Source organism: Apteryx rowi, unplaced genomic scaffold (genome assembly GCF_003343035.1).
Source record: "Apteryx rowi isolate R43461 unplaced genomic scaffold, aptRow1 scaffold_251, whole genome shotgun sequence".
In the NCBI taxonomy this organism is placed as follows: domain Eukaryota; kingdom Metazoa; phylum Chordata; class Aves; order Apterygiformes; family Apterygidae; genus Apteryx; species Apteryx rowi.
Genome location: NW_020448875.1, coordinates 52,707 through 65,764, shown reverse-complemented (window position 1 = coordinate 65,764; position 13,058 = coordinate 52,707). Strand labels below are relative to the sequence as shown.

The 13,058-nt window shown below is 61.0% G+C and overlaps 1 protein-coding gene across 1 annotated transcript in view; it reads left to right on the top strand.

Moving 5' to 3' along the window:
• Positions 1-12,011, top strand: part of SCARA5 (scavenger receptor class A member 5) — a 35,760-nt gene extending 23,749 nt beyond the window's left edge. The window contains exons 6-8 of the mRNA XM_026067002.1: positions 2,942-2,989; positions 10,381-10,572; positions 11,875-12,011. Coding sequence (XP_025922787.1) covers positions 2,942-2,989; positions 10,381-10,572; positions 11,875-12,011 — 377 coding nt within the window. The remainder of the gene's footprint in view (positions 1-2,941; positions 2,990-10,380; positions 10,573-11,874) is intronic.
• The last annotated feature ends 1,047 nt before the right edge of the window (positions 12,012-13,058 follow it).

Sequence of the window (13,058 nt, the reverse complement as noted above, 5' to 3'; positions counted from 1 at the left end):
GGGGCACTGGCACCTGCATTTTTGGGGTGAAGTTCAGCGTTTTTGCAAAGGCGTTTGAGCCGTGCTGATGGAGAGCAGCAGGCAGCAGCTACGTGCTAATACTGATGTCTTCACCCTGCTGAGAGATGCAAGAGCAGAAGCAATGGGCTGGTGGCTCGGGGGAAYCCACGAGTGAGTACGAAGCGATGCATGAGGGAGAAGCCACTCTCTAACCCTCTCTGGAGTCGGGATCCGGAACGACTCCCCATCACAAGTGCACTGAAAGCATCCGAGCACAACCAGCCCCATGACCAGGCAAACTCTAGGGAAGGAGGAGAGAGGCAACGGGAAATACTCCGCCACCGGCCGCTGCTGGAAGCAGGGTGTTGGATGCACGGGAGCCGCGGGCTGAGCCGGGGCGGCCGCGCCGCGCTCTTCCCTTCCCTACGTGCCTGTGACCTGCCCGGGAGAACTCGCAAAGGGATTTCCTCCCGGCACCGCACGGGCACTGCAGAGGCTGCGGTTTGGAGCGGTCGTTTCCCCGGGTCTCCTCGTCCTACATGATCGCTATTTATTTGTTTGCACCGTAGCAGTAGGTCACTGGGACGAAGGTCTTTCCTGTGCCAGATGTATCTGAAGCTAAAAAAAAAAAAAGCAGCTTAAAGCAGCTTCTAATGCAGTAGCGCAGGTCGGAGATGGGGAGGAAACGCGTACGTGGATTTTTTTTTTTTTTGTTGCGTTTATCAGCTTTGGCACGCCCCAGGTCCGATCCAGAGTCCGTCAGAACGAATTTCCCTGGCGTTTCCCGGTTGCCCGAGCCGTGCGCCCAGCTCTGCCTTGTCCCGGCAGCGGCTGCGTTGGGACGATGCTGCGTATTTTGCACCTGCCTGGTTTTGCCTGAATAGAGACTTGGTGGCCTCGCTGGTATTTCAGCACTGCGGTATTTCACCAGCRGGATACTCGGCTTTTCCTCGGGGCTCCCAGGTGAGCAGCGTGAGCGGCCCTAGAGACTCGCGACGATGCATTTCGCCCGCTGGTTGGAGAAAGCCCTCGCCGGGGCGGGCAGAGGCTTGTCCCCCCGCGGCGGCGGCGGGGATCCCCCTCRCCAACGCCGGAGCAGAAACGTGCTTGGCTCCGGCGCTGCGTTACGCTCCGGTTTCGCCTCGATCGTCCGCGAGCCCTGCGGAGGGTCTGGCCGGCGTCCCGCCTCCGAGGCCGCTGCAAAAAAAGGGGGTTATTGCTGCCTTTTCTGCCTTTTGCCAGCTGTGCCTCAAAAAAAAAAAAAAATCTCTCCTTGGAGCGGTCGGTTATGGTTTTGCATTCAGTTTGCGCCAGGGTATTGATGCTCTTTGCCAGCCTTCTCGGCTGGATCCGACTTCCGCTTTCCGAAGGATGCCTCTTCACGTGCCTCCGCCTTGTTTTCCAGCCGGTCTGGCCTTTTAGCCTTGGCCTTTCCCTTAAGTGTTTCTAAGACTAACAAAACGTCCCTAAACAGCCTTCGAGCTTCCTGCCGTCGTTTGACCGCTGTCGTTGCTCCTTTCGCTTCCCCGCGGCGTCCTCGTTTCCGCGTTGTCGGAAAGCAGGAGCGGGTTCGTTTTACAAAGGAGCCGAATCGGAGCTTTCTTGCGGGGGTCCCGCGAAGCCGTCGCCGGCGTAAGCTCAAGCTGCGCTCCGTCCCGCACGGGGGCTGTCGGAGTCTCCCGTTACTGTTGTTGCATTAGATAATTATATATATGATCATTGCGTTATATAACGCAGCTCCGAATTTCTCTGATTTGTCCCYGTTGCGGTTTGCACACGAACGGGACAAGCAATAACACGGCTGAGCTCGTGGCGCAGCCTTCCTGCGGTCGGCACGGGGGGGGATTTTCTTAGCGGTGGCTTTGCTTTAGCAGCGGGGCAAAGGGAGGCCGCGCGCGCGCGTGCGCCGGAGCTGGGAAGCCGGGGAGCGTTTTGGGGAGGAATGCGAAAGCAGCGCGACCGCGTCTTTGCAATCTCTCGGTCGGAGCTTGCTCACATGCACGGCGACGCCGGCGCGTCCGGCTGAGCATCGCCGGCGGGAGCCGGGGCGCAGCCAGCGTCACGTGCCGCCGAGCCGCATCCCTGGCCCCTCTCCCGCTGCTCTCTCTCCGGGCTCGTGTCATCTGGTTCCCATCACGGAGCAGGCTCCAGGCAGCTTTCCTCCATCTGACACAGCTGCGGCTGCCCAGGGGAGCAATCCCGGCTTCTCAGAGCCTCCAAGTTAAAGGGCAAGAATTTCCTGCACGCTTTTTTTTCTTTTTTTAATAAGAAATTTCTGCGTGCGTGTGTGTGTGTGTGTGTGTGTGTGTTGTTTGTTGTTATTACACGGAGACAAAAGAGGAGCATATGTCAAAGCGGGGCCCAAAAATCGCCCGGCCGCACCCCAGCGGCGCAGCTCGCAGGGGCTCGCGGGAAGCGGCCACGCAGCGCCGTCCCCGGCGGCATTGGCGCGGGAGCCGAGCGACGTACCCAGGCCGTGACGGTCCCAGCTGCTCCTTCCACCCCAGTTTTCTTCCCCCCCGTCTTTTCCGTGCGGTGCAAACCCACGCCGGGCTCGCAGAGCTGGCGGGAGCCTTCGCGCCGATGCCCGGCGGGGAAAACTCTGCCACCGCCTGCAAGGAGCCGCGGCGCAAACCCGGCTGCTCAGAAACACCCCCCCCCCCCGGCGGCTTTGCTCCTTGGCAGAAATGGGGTTTGGATCGGTGGATCGGCTCGTGAGGAAATACCGACTTTCTGCAGGAAGCGCCGCTGAGAGGGCGACCGCCCGGGTGGCCRCAGAGGAGCCATTTGCCGCTTTGTGCCTCAGTTTTCCCATCTGTAAAATGGGGGGATAAAGCCCTTTGGGGGCTACCGATGAACGGCGCTGTCTGGGAGCTGGGTAGCGCTGTGCAAAACCCGTACCAAACCGATCCGCCTGACACCCTGCTCTTTCTCTTCGCAGGCGACCGAGGCCCGAAGGGCGAGAAGGGGGACCGCGGCGGCGACACGGGTAAGCGGGCGCGGGTCCCACCCCGGCGCCRTTCCCAGGACCCGCCGGCGAACCCCTCGGGAAACGCCGGCTGCAAAGGGCGCCGGGGGCAAAGCTTGAGCTCTCCAAGCGTCGTGTTTTCTGTCCGCGCAACGAGTCCRAGCCGCTGCATAAATCGCAGCAGCGTCGCGAAGCGCGGGAGCGGTCGCTAGGTCTCGTGGCTGAGGGGCTCGTTGCATCAAACCGGGAAAGGGGCCTGGCGCCTCCTCCGGGCGGGAAAGCGGGCTGAGAGGTCGTCGTCGTTACTGCTGTTTTTAAGCCCTTGGGAGAGGTGCGAAGGGCCGTGCGAGCAGACGGGTGGCGTGCGAGGGAGCAGGKCTGGGGCACCAGGAGCGGGACGTCGAGTCTTGCCCCCTTCCCGCGGAGCCCCTGCCTCCAGCGGGCATCTCCTCCRGGGCCGAAAGCAGCACGTGCCCGCCGATCCCCAGCAGCCCGGTGCTGGGTTTCCAGGCTGGCAACCRGAGAAGCGTCTGTGCCCTGTCTGGGGAAGGAGCCCGGGGCACGTGGAGCTGGAGCTGGAGGTGGTCTGTGCACCCGCTGGCGTGCTGCAGCCACACTATGTGGGCAGCTCGCCCCTGAAACCTCAGAGGTGCTCATGGTCTCCTCCGAGCGTGGGACATCCCTCCTTCCCCACCTCAGATGTCCCTCCTCTTCACCTGAGTCATCCCTCCTTCCCCACCTGGGACATCCCTCCTTCCCCACCTGAGTCATCCCTCCTTCCCCATCTCAGACATCACCTGAGTCATCCCTCCTTCCCACCTGGGACATCCCTCCTTTCCCATCTCAGACATCACCTGAGTCATCCCTCCTTCCCACCTGGGACATCCCTCCTTCCCCATCTCAGGCATCACCTGAGTCATCTCTCCTTCCCCACCTGGGACATCCCTCCTTCCCCATCTCAGGCATCACCTGAGTCATCCTTCCTTCCCCACCTGAGTCATCCCTCCTTCCCCACCTGGGACATCCCTCCTTCTCCACCTGGGACATCCCTCCTTCCCCACCTGGGACATCTCTCCTTCCCCATCTCAGGCATCACCTCAGACATGCCTCCTTCCCCACCTGAGTCATCTCTCCTTCCTCACCTCAGACATCCCTCCTTCCCCACCTGGGACATCCCTCCTTCTCCACCTGGGACATCCCTCCTTCCCCACCTGAGATATCCTTCCTTCCCCGCCTGGGACATCCCTCAGTTCCCACCTCAGACATCCCTTCTTCCTCACCTGGGACATCTCTCCTTCCCTTCCTGGGACACCCCTCCTTCCCCACCTCCCTGCAGGACCAGAGCGGGAGCAGGGGAGATGGAAAGGCAGAAGGGAYGAGATGGCAGAAGGAGGTCAAACCAGCGATGCCCTGGGGCGAGAGGAAAGCTCTACATGTCGCGGGGAACYGAAGCGGGAGGTGAAAGAGGGTCTCGGTGGAGGGAAGAGGCAGGGCCTGGCAGGGCGTGCTTTGGGCGCTCTTCTTGCTCTGAGCAGCCCCATCCTGTGCCATGTGCCGCAGGCGCAGGAGGACACGGCTCCCTGGGAACAGACTCTATCCAGGTGGGCAGATCCAATGATGTGGGATGCTCCTGGGAGACACGCATCTCCTGCAATGCCCCAGCTCATCAGCAAGCTCCAACAGCTCGGGAACAAGTGTCCCTGTGATGCCTGGAGTGCTGCAAACGGGCTGGCAGCTCCAGCACGGTGGGAATGCCAGGAGTAGCAGCGAAGGAGGCAGGGGACGCCACGTTGGGGACATCCCAGCTGCCACCTCTCGAAGGCCTGAGATGCGGCCGCTTGGCCGTGTGCACACCAGACCCCAGGATGCCTCAGAGCTGCCTGTGCAGACCTGGCTGGAATAGCGTAGATCCCGGCTCCCGCACCCGAGGGACCCACGCGGTCCCAGGCTCTGGCATCTCTTGTAGCCACAGCGGGGCAACGCGCGGAGGAGATCCCACCTCTCCGTCCACCCACACCCCAGCAGGACCTTCGGTTTCCCGGTGGGGCCCCCCAAAAAACACTTAGCACATCCCAGAGCTTCGAGCTCTCCGGCTCAGCGGAGCACAGCCGAGGCAGCCAAGGAGGCGGCACAGACCTGCCCGTTCCCTCTCCCACCCGGAGGCCGGTGCCGTGGAGGCGCATCTCTGGGTTGCGTGGATCAAAGCTCCAACCGGGCGACCGGCACGCGGAGATGAAGGAGAGGCCGGGCAGCGCCGGCGCCGAGCCTTCCTCCCACGGCGAGCAGGGAGCCGCGGCCCCGCTTCCTCGCTGGGGCAGATGGTCTCAATTACCAGGCGGGAGACGATATCTCGCCGCAGCTGCAAAGAATCAGGCCCTTGTTTTCGCAGCCACCAGGGCTCATTTCTCCTCTTTAGCTTTTCCTTCCTTGCTTGGCATCGGCTTTTCGGGGGCTGGCGGGGGAGCAGGCCGGGTGGGGAGGGGGGAGCTCGAAGCGTTTTGGAAGTCGCCGGTGCGGTGAAAACAAGCACAGGGGAAAAAAAAAAGGAGCGAAGACCTCGGGGTTTATTGAGTACGATGCAAAGGGAAAGCTGGAAAACCCCGCGCGCCGGGATGCTGCTCCAAGGCRGATGGGGCCAGGCCGTGTCGCAGGCAGCGCCGAGCCCGGCACCGGGCTGCGGCGGTGGCTTTGGCTCGCCCGGCCAAGTCCCGGTCCCGAGGGCTGCCTACGCCGGGGAGGAAAGATCCCCTGGGATTCRCTGCCCTGGCGCTGGCTCTTTGCCCCGCGCAGCCCATGCCGGCGCGCCAGAGCCGTCCCAGTTCTGCAGCTGCAGCAGCGCGGGACGTGCCGACGTCTCCGTGCAAACGCTTCGGAGCAGCTCCTGGCGAAGGGGCGACGTGTCCGTGGGCGCCGGTGCCGCTTCCGGACAGCCGGGGTGGCAGCAAGGACCGGGCTGGGCTGGGACGCCGCGGGCTGCAGCGAGAGGGGTCTGGGCACGGCGGGGCTGCGGGATTTGCTGTCGCAGGGCATCGGCGCCGCTTCGGTAGGAAAACCCTGGAGGCGCCGGGTTTTCTCAGCTGCTTTTAGCGCTRTTACTAATGCTCGTTAGAGGCTAAACGGAAGGGCCGCGGCCAGGGCTCGCGCCTGCTGAGCGCTGCCGCTTTCCTTGCAGCCCTCGCCCTGGCGATTAACGGGAACGTCCCAGTCCCACGCGAGCTTGGAGCAGCTGGGAGGAGGCTGTGGGGACAACCTGCAGTGATTCCTCTGACTCAGAGCAGGCTGGGACACGCCGGGGCCACGTTAGCTCTGTGCACCGGCTTCCCGCAAAACTATCCGCCGCCGCAGCGGGAACGGTGAGCCCTCTGCTCCAACCTGCCCCGCGTCCCCCAGGCTTCGTCTCGGGGACATCTGCGTGGAGGCACCTTGGTGGTGCAAAGCAAATGCTGAGCTAGTCCCTTTGGCCGGGGCCAGGCTGTGCCGGGTGGGTCAGGGCCAGACCTGGCATTAAGTAATTCCCTCGTGCGGTTGGTGGTTTCAGTGCACTAGGAAATTCCTCAGGGCTCAGTCGATGCCAGGATTATTAAGTACCTGGAATTAAGTGGCTGGTACCRTCCTCCGGTCCTGAGCCCACCTGGGGCAATCTGGCACGGCCAGGCTGCTCAGCGCTCCCCTCCCAACAAGCCCATCCAAACCACCCTGTCCCCCAGTAATCCCTGCCCTGGGATGGGTTGGGGCCAGGCACGTTGGCCCACGCCAGGCTAGGAGATACGTCCGGGGTGGGCAGGCTCGGGGCAGTGCTTGGTTAATGCATTAGCATGGCAATGTCTCCTCAGTGCCCTACTCTCTCTGCAGGCTAGCGACACCGTCACCTTCAGATTTACATCAGGTTTGGGCTGAGTCGCCCTCTGTGTCTCTCCATGGACTAGCAAGGGGCGCCCAGGGGACAAGGTGTAGTTAGAGCTAGGCAGGAGGACCGTGGGCTTCAGGACTCCTGCTTGAAGATGCATCGCTGCAGCCGTGCGAGGAGCTGGGCAGCCCTCGTTGGCAGCAATGTGCAGCTAGAAACTGTGATCTCAGATGCACACGGATAGGACAGCCGGTGCAAGCCGGGAACCGTGCAAAGAGAGGTCGGGAAAGCATGGCTTGATTCGAGAAGCAGAAAGGCTGGAAGGGGACTGGGCTGCTCTCTGTAAATGCACAGATAAGAGGGCAGGGTTGAGGCCATGGATGGAGTCAGAGGAGGAGGAAATGAGGATGTCATGATGAGGATTCGGTTCAGGTTGGAGGCTGGGAGAGGGCCTTGGACTGTCTGTAGCAAAGAGCCCCCCGAGAGGTCCCAGAGCTGCTGCGTTTCCTGGTGCCTGGAGAGCAGAAAGGGCCCCAAGGCGTCTCAGGGTGGCTTCGCCTTCGTGCTGGACCCGGAGCTCCCCCCAAGCGCGACCGTGATGAGAACATGGGCAGGGGACACCAAACACCTGGGGCAGGTCATGTCATGTGGCTCGGTGTCTCGGGGTGAAGAGCAGGGCCAAAAACATTCAGATCCTGGGTTTCTCTGGCAGAATCCCGCTCTCCTTGCTCAAGGGGGATGGCTTGCTCATTTGGAGCAGGGAGTCTGAACCGACTTGCAAGCAGGGGACATCAGTGTTGAATCAGGCACAAGCTTGGGTTGGCAGCAGCAGCTCACTTGGCAGCTCGAAGCGGTGGCCACGGTTGCGATGCACGTGTTCAGCCGAGAAGAGTCACTCCGTCCGGCCCTCAGATGACACCATCTCTGGGGTGATCCAAGGCAGCTGTTCAGCACGGCTCGGCAAAACTGCGCAAGGGCAGGGAGGAAATGTCCCATCCCAGATTGCAAACAGGTTTTTTTTTTTTACCAGGACTCATTTGAGATGACCTGTGTAATTTATGGCTCCATTGCTTGAGAAAGGTTACACCAGTAGAAAGCCCTCTGACCCATCGGACCACTGCAGCTTTCCAGATGAGCCTCTCCTTAACGGCTCAGCCGGCCCCAAGACGGGGGGTTGTGCAAAATATCAGCAAGACAATTTAGAGACGACGTGAAATGTTTCTTGGCTCCTCTGTGAACCTGATGCTCTGCCCAGATCCAGAAAAACATGCTCAGGGTTTCCAGATCCATTCTTGAGCAGGTCCTGGAAGCGAGAGACCAGCGTACGCCGAAGCCAAGCAGGGCCTGCGCTTTCAGTAGGTCGTGGGAAGGGGTGGCCTTGCTCCAACTCAGAGTGAGCCAGGGAAGGGTTGCAAACCTGGAGACTGATACCATGAAGAAATTTTGCTTGTGTCCCAGCCAGCTGGCAGTACCAAAGCTGCTGGCAGTACCAGTTGCATCTCAGCACCGTGGGTCTCAAACGCTGCCCTGGTCTCTARATATCATGCTGCCTCTGCAACACCCACCCCGTGTCCCTCCGCTCCAGCCCAGAAGATGTGTCATGGGCTGGGACTCGGCTAGCTTTGCCCATCAAAAGGCAGGTGTTTAGGCTGCTATTCAACTTCGCAGTCTCTAACTTGTTTGACTAAGTTACTTAAACGAGTCTGAGCCAAACACAGAACCACAGAATCACAGCTGAGGTTGGAAGGGACCTCTGGAGATCATCTAGTCCAACCCCCCTGCTCAAGCAAGGTCACCTAGAGCACATTGCACAGGACCTTATCCAACACATCTCCTATGACCTCCTAGCATGAAGGAGAAGTCCTGGTTAACATGGATATTGAAGAAATGAAGTGTCAAATTTCACCCAAGTCTTTACAGCTCCCTCTGCAATGGTCACCTCTTGGCATCAAGGTCTTTTCACTTTGTTGTTTGCAGGACTGCCGTGGTCCACGTGCCAGCAAAAATCACAGGGCATAAGAAGTTGTTGCTCCTGTTTGCCTATGCTGCGAGGCTTCGGCTGGAAGGAAAAAGACAGGGACAGACTTACAAGCCAGCGAGGGGAGGTTTAATTTAGATTTAAGGAGAGGCTTCCCCGCAATCCCCCTCATGGGCAAGGAGTGATTATGAGCAGAGGTGGAGGTGGAGCTGGAGGTTGGGCAGGGAGCAGGTCTCGGTGCCTGGCTGAGGGCCCTGCCCGCCGTATTTGCAGCAGTTTTGGCGAAAGGGTGGAAGCGGAGCGCAAGTGCCCCAGCAGCTCTCTCTACCTGGGGAACGTTCTGACTCTGGCTCAGAAAGCAAAAGTCAGAATATTTATGGCAGTCGAGGCAGAGACCTCAGTCTTACTGGAAATATTTCATGCAGCGATCCAAAACCCATTCATCTTAGCRTTTGAAAAGTAATGTCATTGAGCATTTCCAATGGGAATGTGTGTTTTGATAGGAAAAAAAAAAAAAAAAGCTGGCTTTGAGAAAATTTCCTTAAATAAAAATCTTCAACCAGCTGTAATATAACCTTGTTTCTGGGGAGCCCAAATTCCATCCTCGGATGCAGTCCCAGCACTCGGTGAGTCACAGGGCCAGTCCAGCTGCCTGAAAGCTATTTTCTCTGTTCAAATCCAACCCGTGTATAATCCCGAATAATGGGATTTGCGGGATGTTCACTTCAATTTGTTTTCTCAGCCCCGAAAGAGACTTTGGCTGGGCGGAGAGGAAGAACAATTGTGGTTTAATTTTGCTGTTGAGCTCCTCAGTCCTTCCCCTGTCAAATAAATCATGACTGCCCAGTGCTTCTCCCTGGCCAACGGAGAAGGAAGACCATGCGTGATCCCRTGTGGTGCCAGCGGTGATGATGATGTGGAAGAAGAAGGAGCAGCGAAAGAAAGGGAATTGAGGGGTGGGCGAGCAGAGGGCACGAGGAAGAGCGTGTCCTCCCCCAGACTCGGCATTTGCGACCAAGTCGAGCTTCCCCTCCTCTCCACAGCGTTCCCTCGGACACGAAGTCAAGGTCCACCTCGGCAAGGTGGACTTGGTGCAGGGCTCTGAGGTCTCCAGGCTGGCTGGGAATATGCACCGGGAAGAGCCAGGCTGAGCTCGGCCCTCTCCATCACCTGCGATCCCATTTCCTCATCCTGCCTGGAGACTCTTCTCTGGCTTTGCTGCCATCTTAATCCTCCTTGGCGGTTGCTCGGACCTCCCTCCTCRTTTCACACCTGAACTTCTCCCGTTGGGCTCGTACCAACGTTGGCTTGGGGTTGACTCTGGCTCTGTACTGCGGTTGTGCATGCCGACAGGGACAGGGGCTGGATTTGGGGTCAGCAGCATTGCCAACGCGGGGGGACCAGCTCAGCRAACGGAGGCTGGTGGCCTTCAGCGGAGGGTGCACCAAAAGCCCACTTGGGTCTCCAAGAGATGGAGCCGTGCGGGGGTCCCACGCGCGGGCGCCGAGGGGAGACGCGGGGGTGGCCGGAGGTGGGCACGGGGCAGGCGGTTGGCCGTTCTGACATGTGTCTCTTCCTACGCGGCAGCCGCGGAGGAGGGGATGATCCGGCTGGTGAACGGCTCCGGCTCCCACGAGGGCCGGGTGGAAGTCTTCTACGACCGCCGCTGGGGCACGGTGTGCGACGACGGCTGGGACAAGAAGGACGGCGACGTGGTGTGCCGCATGCTGGGTTTCCGTGGGGCCGAGGAGGTGTACCGCATGGCGCGGTTCGGCCAAGGTAAGGAGAAAATAAACCAGGGACCTCCCCAAAGCGGCCGGCGTTTCCCCCGCGAGGAGGACAGAAGCTCTGAGGTTCTTCCAGGTTCTTCCTCACCGCCAGCCTTGGGCGTCTGCAAATATTTTGCCGTTTGCCTGCGGGATGCTGTGCAAGCGCCATCCCGGCTCTCTCCCGGCCCGCGTTAGCTCCGTGCGGACACGCACGAGCTGACCTGGCTAGGAGGTCCTCCCCGGAGAGGGGACAACCAGGGACATGGCTTTCAGGCTCCGGGTGGCAACGAGGCTTTTTGGTAGCGCCGAGTGCTGGTTGCAAAAGCCAAAATCGTCCTGCCGGCGGGATCGTGGCAGGAGCCAACGGAGCGGAACCGTCCCGCGCCAGCCCCAGCGGCCCCCGGGGTTTCCTTGGACAAACGCTTTGGTTTTTCAGCAGGACGCAACTCTCAATATCCATTTTCTCTTTAGAATAATAATAATAATAATAATAATAATAATAATAATAAAAGGCCTTTAAAAACCTAGCGGAAACGTCAGCAACGCTTTGGCAGGTGGAACGATGGCCTTTGCCCCCAAACCGCTTGGTTGCGGTGTTTCTGCCTAGGCTAGCTCTCCTTCGGGTACTTTTTAAGGTTTTAGTTGCCTTTTTTTTCCAATTGCTCRGAGTTGCCAAGGAGCTGACGAATCCTGTATCTGTGGTCCCGGCCGTTCCCCCTTGCCAGAGGTCAGATCCGCCGCCCGGAGGGTTTGGAGCTGGCATTTCCCGGCTCGGCGGCTGCCTCCCGGCACGTGGAGGAGAGCGTGGGGCCGCTYGGAGCTAAGCGGACGGTGCTGGCTGCATCCTCGCGATCGCCGCCCCGGGGAGGTGGGGCGAGGTGGGGGAGCTCGGCTTCCTCCTCGGCGATCCCAATGTCGGGAGGGGCCTGGGATGCCGGGAGAGCCGGCAGGCTCCTGCACAACGCCTAAATCGAAGCGACGGCGCTGCTTTCGGGGCTGCGCTCGGGCGATGCCTCCCTCGCCCAAAGCCCCGGGGAAAAGTTCTGCGCAGCGCAAAATCCTCCCACGGTCCGTGGGGAGCTGCTCCTCCAGCCGGAGCGGACGGGGATCCCCCAAACCCTGAAAGCAGTGGAAGAGGGTGGAGGCGGTGGAGACTTTCCCAAAGGATCTCACCTGGGTTTACGGCTGAGATTTACCCGGCTGAGTCTATCAGCAGCAGCCGCCTTCCCCTCCACGCGGCAGGGACGGCCGGGGCGAGCGGTCCCGTGGGAAAAGCTGGCCCCGGGGGCTCACGGCAGCGCTGTTTTTCCAGGCACCGGCAGGATCTGGATGGACGACGTCTCCTGCAAGGGCACGGAGGAGAGCCTGCTGCACTGCAGCTTCTCCAGCTGGGGCAAGACGAACTGCGGCCACGCCGAGGACGCCAGCGTCAAGTGCCTGGCGCCATGAGCCGCCGCAGCCGGGCGCCCGCGGAAGCGCCGGCGCCGCGGCCGGAGCTGCGCGGGGCCGCGGGAGAGAGGGCGGCGCACGGGAACGCGGGGCCGCGGGAACACGGAGCGCGGGAACGTGGAGCGCGGGAACGCAGCCTTGCCCTGCTCGCCTCCCCGCACGGCTTTGCCTTCCTCCCCGGCATCTGGCCAGCCCGGCTTCTTCCTCGCCCAAAGCCTCGGCACTGCCGGAGCGGACGGATGGACAGACGGACTTGCCGCCCCTGCGCCGCCCGGCTCAGCCCGGCCAGCCGCTGCCGCCTGCGCTTCCTCAAATGTTTTATTAGAGAAATAAAGACCTTTTTACGGTTGTTCAGCGGCTCTCGCTCGCCCGCCCGCCCGCCTGCCGCGGCTCCGGCAGCGCCCTCGCCGTCGCTCAGAAAAGGTGGTAAAGCCATTTTCTTCCCGACCGGCTGCTCCGAGCCGGCTCCGGGCAGCCCCGACACCTCTCCGGGCTGCTGCTCCGCGAGCCGCCTCCGCGAAGCCGGAGGAGGCACCGGGGCCGTCGGTTCCCCRGGCGACTCCCGCGGCGAGCTGGGCAAAAGCACGGCATTTTTGTCCCGCTGGAAACCCCGCGATGTCGAAATCTGGGTTTATCCCAGCCCCGTGCGGAAAGGGAAAAAAAACCTCCCGGGCCGTTTCCTGAAACCCAACGCCCCGAGCCGCGACGCTCGCCGGCTTTGCGGCCCGTTTCTGGGCGCCGACGTTGCGACGGGTGATTAAGCCCCCCGTGACGGTCCCCGGGGGGGCAGATCCTGCCCTTGCGTCTGCTTTTGGCTCCCGGTTATATGCGATGTTTGGTCTCTACGGAAACCGTAATTCCAGCTGGGAAGCCGGCGGGCCGTGCAAACAGCAGCGTTTGCAGTATAGACGTATGCAGAGAGCCGTACGCCCTACGGGTTTGGGGGCCCCGATGCCCCCCCCCAGGCCCCCTCATGGGTTTGGGGACCCTGATGCACCTCCATATGCCCCCCGATGGGTTTGGGAATCCCAAGAGACCCCCCCCAAA